We start from the raw sequence: 10,464 nt of genomic DNA on the forward strand, positions 1-10,464 counted from the left end.
AGGAAATCAAGCTTTCTTGCTTTTTCAGTTCCCAATTGGTTTCTTAACTTTGAATGAACTAGCACAGATGAGGAAAATATTCTGTCTGCCCTGCTTAGCTAAATTGAAACCACAGGTAATTATGGCAAAAGCTGTTCTGCACAACAGAAAATGTAAAGTGCTTACGTTTGTAAAAATGTAAATGCAAGCATTTGCTCCTTTGTAAAGACTGATGATAGTATACTTAGTGCAATACATGGCATTTATAAAGCTTGAGTTAATCTCAAAAATTAAACAATGTTTTCCCCTAATTCTGTATATAATTTAAACATTCGCATAATATTTTTTCTCCTGCATCGTCTGTTTTCTCCTGTGATGTGGCATGTTTTTTGTTTTTTGTTTTGTTTCTGGTGCCTTTCATATAGCAATGGGGAGAGAAATAGTCTTAGTGTGTTTTGTAAACTCATAAATTAGCAAAGGGCCTCAGATATTAAATAATTCATTTAAAAAAATAAAAATCAATCAGCTTGAAGTCTGGTTGCTGCCGCATCACTAATACTGACTGTTGGCTGACTGGTGTACTTTACGTGATTCTAACCATCTCATAGCTGAAAACATATAATTCTGTCGGCCAAGTGCTACAGTTGAATGCCTTTACAAGTGTTAAATATCTATTCTTCCTCCCCTCCTTCTAGCTGGGAACTTCTGGGGCAGAACAATGTCTGCTGTCTCTAGCTCTACAGATCCAACTAGTTATGATGGGTTTGGACCATTTATGCCAGGTTTTGAAGTAATTCCGTACAATGACCTTCCAGCTCTTGAGGTATTTCACAATATCTTCCTCTAAAATATCATTCTTAATCTCTCCTTGTAGGTATAGTAAATTCTGATGCAAAGAAAGTGAACATGGTTTATCCTTGGAACAAATGTTTATGACTACAAAATATAATGTTTTGTACTTGTTTAGTTTTTTTTGCGGTTTTCGTTTTAGAACCCAAAGGGAGAATTATACTACCTGCAGTAGATTGTTCATGACATGAGTGAAGAGTATCATGTATATCTGTAACTGCAGAAGGAATTTGGATAGGCAGAATAAATACAAAAATTGAAACTTCGATGTTAGTCCCAATACCCTCACCTACTTTTCTGACAAATGGCTTTTCAATGGCCAAATGATTAGGCCTGACATTTGAATGTAAGTCACTTCCTATAGCACAATGTCCCCCAAAACCATGCTGGGGTGGTATTTTACTTACTTAACTGAAGTGCCAGCACCATTTCTTGCAGCATCCTGGGTTTTCTTGGGAGGTTTCCCGTCAAGCTACTGGCCAAGCTTGGCCCTGCATTGTTTGAGAGCTGACAACCTCATAACTCAACCTATGATTGTTAGCCCAAATAAATAAGTGCATCTTAGTGCTAATAGGATGCTGGATTAATAGCCTCAGAGACTGAAGGCTTCCACTTAGCCATAACACAAGTAAAGCTCAGTGGGGTGCAAGCTTTACCATCTGCCTTTCTCATATACTTTAGCCATGATCTGGAGACAACACTTAAAGGGGTGAGAGGTTAGTTTGGTATCTGTGCCAACAAGGATACCAGTGGTTTGGAGAGGAGGTGGAGATTGATGTGGTAGAGATGTTTGTTTCTTAAGAACTTGACTGAGACTACATACTTAATTCTTACAGAAACAAAGTTTTTCAGTATTTTTAGTTGCTTTGAGGATAAGATAGTCTATCCAATTTTGAATCATCTTCCTTCATGGTGGAAGCTCTGTTTTTATCTGATTTCAGTCAACTTCGTTCAGGTTCTGGAGGTGCTTTGAGCTGTGGTCTGTAACTTAAACTCATACTTATTTTGTCTGATAATAAACATACATTGGTTGTGTTATTAATGGGAGGCTCTGACTATCTCTTTCTGGGTGGCTGAGGTGCAAGCATCTCATACTGGCAATTTTTGGGTCTTTGCTTAAGAAAACTTCTCCTAATGCTGACAAATCTTGCCAGTTCTAACCTTGTCTCTACCCTTATGGGGGAAAGCTTGTTGAGAAAGCTGTAGCAAAACCCCTCTATGAATGCTTAGTCTCTGAGTTTCCTCCAACTTTTAAGGCTTGAATCTGTGTTTACATGTCTGCAGACCCTGCTATGGAATGATAAAGCTGCACTTGAATGGCTCCATTCTTGAGAGGAGATCCAGGAGCTACTATTGTTCAATTGCTTTTCTCTCACAAGAGGTTAACCAAGTTAATACGTTTAACTGATTTGATAAGCCACTTGTCTGGGTGCCCAACCCCTTTTAAGTCTTCTAGTCTCTTATGCATGCAAACAGACTAATTTTTTGAGGCACATGGTGATGTATGCTTAGGTATTGGAGACTGAAATCTAGCCTTTAGTCCTTCATGCCAATAAATGTTAAAATACATTGTTAATGTGACCCAAAATACTTATCTAAGGTAGAAATTTCAGGTTAGATTTAGGTTCTGTTATAGGGATTCATCTATTTCCATGATTAACTTCAGTAAATGATTTTTTTTTCCTCCTTTCAATCCACATGTCCTTCATAGCGTGCACTTCAGGATCCAAACATAGCAGCTTTCATGGTTGAACCAATTCAAGGTGAAGCAGGTGTGGTTGTCCCTGATGAAGGTTATCTACCAGGAGTGCAAGAGCTCTGCACAAAACACAATGTAAGTAATTCATTTGAGCTAAATACTTTAAAATACATCCTGCCAAAGTTGAGTATTTACCAGAATCTTGGCCTGTAAGGCCCTTGTAAATAATTGATGCATTTAAGTCAAAATGTTGAGGCCTTTGTGTATTATTAAACCATTTGTTTTCTTCCAGTATAAGTGAGGAGACTGCCTAACAGTGCCTTTTTCAGATTCTTCATAACAAGCCATTACAGTATTTTGGAGCAGTAGTAGTTAATACTTAGGTCATTAGTGTGTTATCTAATTATTAACTTCTTAAATTTCACAGTGATGGGAATCAAAATTTGCGGGCTAGATCTAACATGATGTGTCTGAGTAAAATCAAGTGTGTCATGGTATTAACAGTAGTCAAGATGAAATGGAAGTGTAAAGCATTTGAGTTTGTCCTTTTTTTTTTTTTTTTTTTAATTAATTCTGTGCCTCGAGAAATATAGCTGCTGTTGAGGAATAATGCTAGCAAGCCAAAAGCTGTGTTCAGTCTCTTGGTGCCAGAGGCATACCTCCTAATTATCCATGTAATGGACAGGTTTCAAATAACACAGCTGACAAAGTTCACTGGCACTGGTGCAAGCTACTCATGACTGCGTCCAACCCCGGATCTGCATTTCGTATAAACACAATGGGCCAGGCTAATCAGTGGTGTAAGTGGATGCACTCTCAAATTATTGGAATTGTCTGTTTATCCCCTCAGTGAATTGAGTCAATGAGACAACAGCTGCCATTGCAGATCCTGCCATCCAGATAACATCATTTGGGATCAGGATGCACATGGAATTCTGGTTTCCTCCAGAAGCTCATAAGAGAGTGGTCCAAAAATTAATGCATAGCTAGTACTACTTTAGGCCTCTGTAAAGCACTTAATTAAAATTAATATCCCACATGCATCTGTTAGTCTCTTTTGCCTGACAGTGATTGTCTTATGGTCTCCCTGTTCAACCATTTTGTACGGAAACCCAAACAATGCATCCTCTTCATAGTGGAGTATCTGCTCCATAATCCCTCTTTTTAAAGTGAGGACAAATATAATACCAGCAATTAGATTTTCATGCATAATACACAATTATCTCCTTCTCCAGACATAGTCAATGCTTCTCTCTCCTCCTCCTCCCTGAGCATTTTTCCATGCAGCAACGTGACTATAGGTTGCATCTCCGGATAAAGTAATTTAAGATGGTAGTGTTTGTAATCTATTTTATTACAAGACCAACAGACTTACTACCTAGGGCTGTCAAAAGTGCTCAGCATTAGCCTGCTTCTGCTCCCATTGCAGTCACTGAATTAACTTCAGTGGGAGTAGAGTTAGACCAATGATGAGGGCTTTTGAAAATATCACCCCTTGTGAAACTATTTTATATAGAACTTCAGGTGTTATAACAATGTGGAATCTGCTAAATGTAGAAGAGAATTCTTGTCTGCCCCAAACAAGTCTTAATGTAAAAATTACCATATAGTACGTCGAGCAGTCATTACAGTCAGTGTGTCATGAAAACAATGGGTTTTCAGGAGTTTTGCGGAGGCAAAAGAAAGGTGCTTGGTGTAGGTTAGTTGGCAGGTATTTCAGGTACTGGGGTGACTTTGCTATGTTGTGTGTTAACTTTCTGAAAGATCAGTATGTCTAAATCTTAATTCGATATCTGAGTAAACTGTCATTCATTGTTGAATTTTTGTGAAGGTGCTGTTTATTGCTGATGAAATACAGACTGGCTTAGCTAGAACTGGGAAAATGCTGGCTGTTGACCATGAAAATGTGAGACCTGACCTGGTGCTGCTTGGAAAGGCCCTTTCTGGTGGCTTATATCCTGTAAGTAGCAAAACACTGTTTCAGTTTAAACTAACCGCTCATATTGGAGAGACTGTGTTGTCACAAACTAAAATGTAAAATTGTAAAATTGGTCTGATATGTGGCATTCTTGGGAAGGTGATGTACATATAGGAATAACTGCTTCCAGAATTATGAGGTACTCTGAACCAGATACCCTAACTTGCTAGAAATACAGGTGAAATTCATGACTTACACAATTTATTAGTTGCTTGTCCAACTGTTAGTATAGTAAGCACTATATATTAATGATTGGACTAATGGTATTCCTGCCAAAAGAGCAGGGCCATTTGCTATCATCTTCCAAGCCAGCCACTGAGACTTGTTCTTTGGAGGATTGGCTTCCAAATAAGTATAAACGGTATGAACTATCCTAGTTCTTATGATGGTCATTTAAGGTACAGTGGTTCTGACATTCAAAGTACTGGAGTATGTCACTTGTGTCTCATTGAATGTTATCTTAACAACTGTAACTATCAAATGTTAAGGGCAGGATTCTGCTCTGTGTCAGAGTACTAATCATTCTATGCTCCTATTCTCATAGAGCTATTTCATTGCTATTTCTGTGCTGAGCTATTTCTGTGCTGAACTTGGAAAGCTGAAGAAAATTCTCACACACACACATTAAAATGGCTTTTGTTAAAGATTTGTTTCTGAGTGAGCATTAGTCTTGATCTTGTTTTAGTTGTCTAGAATGCCCATGTGAACTGGCTTAAATGGCTCTAATGTAATGAAATTCCTGCTGAGTAGGAAAGCTACAACCAGTAATTAAGCATTACTGCTACCTGGAGCTCTGTCTGAGCTGTTAATCAGAATACTGAATATTAAAATCCCCCCAAAATGCTAAACAATGCAAAGTGCATCTCATATCTACTAAGACATTATACAGTACCTGTGTAGTTAAGTGGGTTGTATATAGGCTTGGCAGAATTTGTTCTTTATTATTTTTTATAATTTCAATGTTTATTTTTAAGCTTTTTTCAGTTTATCTTTTTATTTTTAAATTTTCACAGTTGCAGGAAATTATGGGGGGGATAAGACAATGGGGGATTAGACAATTATTTAATGACAGTAGACATTGATTCATAAAGTTAAAGCTTTTTAACTATTAAAACACAAATTGCCAACATTATGTCAAAGTAAATATCCTTACATCAAACTGAGTTCTCAAGCTGAGTTCTTCTTTCTTTGCCTATCTGTATATTGCTATTATCACTGAAAATACTGTTTCATCAGTTTGTGTATGCATGGTGAAATCAATGTTTACTGACATTTACTGATATAAATCTAATTCTTCCAAGCTTAGTTATATTGTGTCATATGACTGCTAGACAGCCTCTCCTTCTATACAGATCTGTAGATGTGGAATTTATAGAGGAATGTGGATGTTTGTAACAAACTATGCAGATTGAGAACTACCAATTTCTAGGTACTGAAGAAAGTCTGGTCTAAGTGTAAAATTATTTTGATCATTACATATATGCAAATGAATTGATGGACATTCCCAATTTTTAGGTATCAGCAGTGCTGTGTGATGATGAAATTATGCTGACCATTAAGCCAGGTGAACATGGATCTACATACGGAGGAAATCCATTAGCCTGCCGTGTGGCTATGGCAGCACTTGAGGTATGTAGGTTCTAGCTAAGGTTTTGAAATTCCAGGGACAACGTTAAATTTGATAGGGTTAGAACGGAAAATTGCTTATGTTTCAATGATATACACATCGACTTTTGCTAAAGTGTAAACAATGGAGAATAATGACTTCAAAGTTTTACTAAATAAGCAGCATTTCTAGTGGTGCTGTCCATTTGAATTCTAGGTTTAGATAGGAATGGAAAACTGATGGTAGCTTACTATAACTTGTATATATTGACTGTTACAACACACATTCTGAAATAACTGCTAGAAATTTATCTGCTACTTTCTGTTAATTTTACTGTTTTAAAATTCTTAAATATTCCAATAGAAAAAAGTTGGGGATGATAATGCTTTACATATCAGCTTTGTCTTGTCTAGTGGAAGACCAAATATTTCAATGGCATTATTTGGAGTTAATAAAATAACATTCTCCTATGCCATTTTTAATAAAAAAAGCTTCTAAATTTTGTCATTATAATAGACTAACATCCTTCTACACACTAATAAAGTTAGTTTACTCAAACATCTGTGGTGTCACAATTCAAAACAGATGTTGTTACAATATCATGTCAAGGAATCCATGTTTTAAGAATTATTTAATGTAAGTTTCCCACTAAATCATGAAGCTTTTTTTTTTTTTAAAGTATTGTCCAATATATAGATTCAGGAAAATTAATGGATTAATAGATTGTGTCTTCGAAGAGTGTCCACCTGCTTGTGTGGAGTTTAAAAAAAAAAGTGAACGTAACAGGCAAAAGAAGGCAGAGTTTAGATTAAAAGTTCAGAGCAATCCACAGCTTGTCTGCATGAAGTATTAAGGACTCCTAATGTACAGTAATCAGCCTGTAGAGGATGGTCAGCCTCCACCATGATTTTTCTAGCAGATATGTTTTTTTTATACCCCAAAACTAAATGCTGTACTTGGTAATATATTTCATTTTTATACATACCAGTATGGTGTATTCCACCTTAGCAGAGAGACTGAAACAACCAAAAAGCCCTTCAGTTATCTTCAGCTTCAACTTCTTTTTAGGTGATTGAAGAAGAAAGCTTAAGTGAAAATGCAGAAGCAATGGGCAACCTATTAAGAAGTGAGCTCATGAAGACTCCATCAGACATTGTGACCTGTGTAAGAGGAAAAGGATTACTAAATGCTATTGTTATCCGTGAAACTAAAGGTAAGAAAACGCAAAGCCAAAGTGAGTGACAGGTTTTTAACTTGACTTGCAGATATTGCGTGAAATGGAGGATGAGTTAATTACAGCACCTTGGGTTTCAAATCATGGCTAACTCATCTTACTCTCCAGTGGCAGTGTCTCCATACAACTGTATGTTTCTGGCAAGAGATACTTTTCCCTTCTAGTGTGTATACTTTCAAGCAGAAAAAGCTGGTTAGTTTGTCACATCAACCATTGTAAATTCCCACAGACATGACAAATGCTAAACTATCCAACCAATATAGGCAACAGACATCACACATCTTTATCACTGTCAATAAACACCCTCCCAGCTAATTGCCCAAACAAAACTGGATGGAACAGATAGAGATGTCGTTTGTACTGTGCCCTGAAAGTCAATCCCAGCCACACACAGAGGGAATAGCTTTTAGAGTTGAAGGCACACTATTAGCATGCATTGCTGCTGTACTCCCAGGTTGTCAGTCCTGGAATAAAGAGGTAAAGTGTCACAAATGAGTACAATGAGGCATTGGGAGGGGAAGAGATGACCCCTGAGAAAAATCAGTTTCCAGGGACTAACACCTTGAGTTGCACCTGAAAGTGGCTTAAAAGCCAGTGCAGAATACGGAGTAGTGCTGTCATATGCTCTCATTAATTTTTTCTGCTGATTCTGGTCCTGTTGCTTTCTGTGGTAAAGTGCTGCAGGGAAATACTGCAGTTACCTTGGTAGTTTTAAGACCTAATGCACTGATTTAGGTATGTCATATGCACCTTATTTGTAACCTCTGTTCAGCCCTCCTCCTCTCTCTTTCTCCACTTTGTTTATATATAGATTTTAGCATCTGGGCACCTAAAAATTACAGTGATTGGGAAGGAGGAGAGGGTCTAGATGGATAGTAATCTCATCAGAGCAAGGGATATGTGTTTTATGGAGGACAAAACTTTTGGATGCTCCATTCCGGTCTGTTTTATATCTAGCCAATATAGTCCAGAATAAATTTTATCTTATTTCTGTGTCAAGTTCTCAGTAGCAGAATAGCAGAAAACCTATGCTGGAGATAAAATATGGATATACCACTGTCCCATGTGTGCAGTCCTAACATTTACCTGGGAAGTAGCTCATAGCTGGCCACTCCATTTAAGATAAAGAACACTGCGTATGTAATCTAATTACTGTACTGCCAGACAGCAGAGAGGCTGCAGTCTGGTACCACACACTACAAGTTAACATGGTGACATTTAATATGCTGTAGCATAATTTTTTTTTTTTTTTTTGGCTTTAGACTATGATGCCTGGAAAGTGTGTCTGCGGCTTCGTGATAATGGACTTCTCGCCAAACCCACACATGGTGATATCATCAGGCTGGCACCCCCACTTGTGATCAAGGAGGATGAAATCAGAGAGTGCATTGAAATCATTCATAAAACCATTCTGTCTTTCTGAAGACATGTTGTTTCAGCACATCACCTTGGGTCAACTAGCAGATGCATTTGAAAGATGTGCTATAAAGACCCCACTCTGAAAGCAAACATCCACTCCCGTATATCTTAAAGGATTTATACTTCTAAAACTTAGTTATGTTTAGGTATTTAAATTTTAATGGATCAGAAGAAGGTAAATCATGACTCTGAAATTTCCAATCTCTTGTGACTATTTGCAAATGAAGAAGTGAAGCTATATTCAACCAATTATGTACTGTATGCTTTAAGTTAAACTTCTTGACAGGAGTCTGTATGTAGACATCTCTTAAATTGCTGAAGGTCTCAGCCAAAGTTTAATGTGTAATTTACACATATTTTAATAATAAACATTCCCTTTTATATAACTGCACAAAGCTTTGTATTTGGAATTTTATCTCACTTGATGCAGTACTTGTAGGACTCAATCTCTTGCTGTGGACGCTATTGGTTGTCATGCCGAGAAATCCTGGCTCCCATCCTCAAAGCATCAAGAATAGCATAATTTTTCTGTTCTCTTTTGCAATTTATAAAAAGGCATCTAACCATAAAGGTTTGATAAACTGGATGTTCTACCTGTAAATGTGTCACGGACCAGCTTATACTCTGTATGTAAAATCTCTTGAATGTATGACAATAATAGACATTGTTTTCAAGAATGTGATCTCAGTGTTCTGTTTTACAGATTGTGAAACCAATCAGTGTACAGATCTTGGTTTGCCATTCTAAAACTGTTATCCTTCTATAATTTGATGTTTATTTACATTAAAATAAATACATCTTCTATTAAGAAATGTCCATGTTCAATTAAAACTGTCAATGTATTAAAAAAGGATTAGTCTAACTTGAACCTTACAAGAGCTTTTCTTAGTAGCTATGGCCAAGTAGCTCCTTCATATTAATGAATATCCCATCTGTTTGCAGCCACCTTAACACTGGAGGTTTCTGCTTTACTTTCCTTCAGGACTAGTGTTTCTAATCCTTCCTGCCTTTTGGAAATTGCTGGGTATAGTATTAAACACGCACATGTGATAGTCACTGCTAATCTTTCACTAGGATACTCCTTGGTCCTGGTTAATCAGTCTCCCTTCTTTGAGTGCTTGTTCATGTCAATTCCAATCAGGTGTGTATGCGCCGCATGCAAGAGAGATGGAAGATTTTTCCCCTAACAGTACCCATAGGGTTGGCTTAGGCAACCCCTGAAGTTGTGCCGCCTTGGCACCCAATATAGGGCCCTGCCGACCCAACTCCCCCTCAGTTCCTTCTTACCGCTGGTGATGGCTAGCTGGAACTTCTCTCGCTTTGGCAAGCGCCTTTAGCAGTGTCCCACTGTCAGCTGTATAAAGTTAGATTATTAGTTAGTAGTATTAGTAGATTCTCTACATTTCCGTGGTGGAGGTTCCCCCCCTCCATTTTGTTCCCCAACACCAGGGCATGCCTCGGTTGCCAGGGTTCAAATCATGTGAAGTCTGCAGGAAATTGATGCCGAAGAGTGACCCGCACACTTCTTGTTTGAAGTGCCTCAGTGGGAGTCACCAAAAAGACAAATGCTGCATTTGCAAGGGGTTTCGGCCGAGGACCCTTAAGGATCGGGAGAAGAGACAGAATTCTCCTCATGGAGGCAGCCATCTATCCACAGTCTAACCCTGGGTCGGCGGAGCCCATGCTGAGCGCTGCTTCCT

The 10,464-nt window shown here is 37.9% G+C and overlaps 1 protein-coding gene across 3 annotated transcripts in view; it reads left to right on the forward strand.

Annotated features, from left to right (window-relative positions):
• The window catches only part of OAT (ornithine aminotransferase), a 30,945-nt gene extending 21,319 nt beyond the window's left edge, over window positions 1-9,626 (forward strand). For all 3 annotated transcript variants that reach the window (XM_077822962.1, XM_077822963.1, XM_077822965.1), the window contains 6 exons: window positions 675-802; window positions 2,540-2,662; window positions 4,359-4,487; window positions 6,021-6,134; window positions 7,180-7,324; window positions 8,608-9,626. In XM_077822962.1, the coding sequence (XP_077679088.1) occupies window positions 675-802; window positions 2,540-2,662; window positions 4,359-4,487; window positions 6,021-6,134; window positions 7,180-7,324; window positions 8,608-8,768 (800 nt within the window). In that variant the 3' untranslated portion in view covers window positions 8,769-9,626. The remainder of the gene's footprint in view (window positions 1-674; window positions 803-2,539; window positions 2,663-4,358; window positions 4,488-6,020; window positions 6,135-7,179; window positions 7,325-8,607) is intronic.
• Window positions 9,627-10,464: the final 838 nt, after the last annotated feature.

This window comes from Eretmochelys imbricata, chromosome 7 (assembly GCF_965152235.1).
Source record: "Eretmochelys imbricata isolate rEreImb1 chromosome 7, rEreImb1.hap1, whole genome shotgun sequence".
Classification (NCBI taxonomy): domain Eukaryota; kingdom Metazoa; phylum Chordata; order Testudines; family Cheloniidae; genus Eretmochelys; species Eretmochelys imbricata.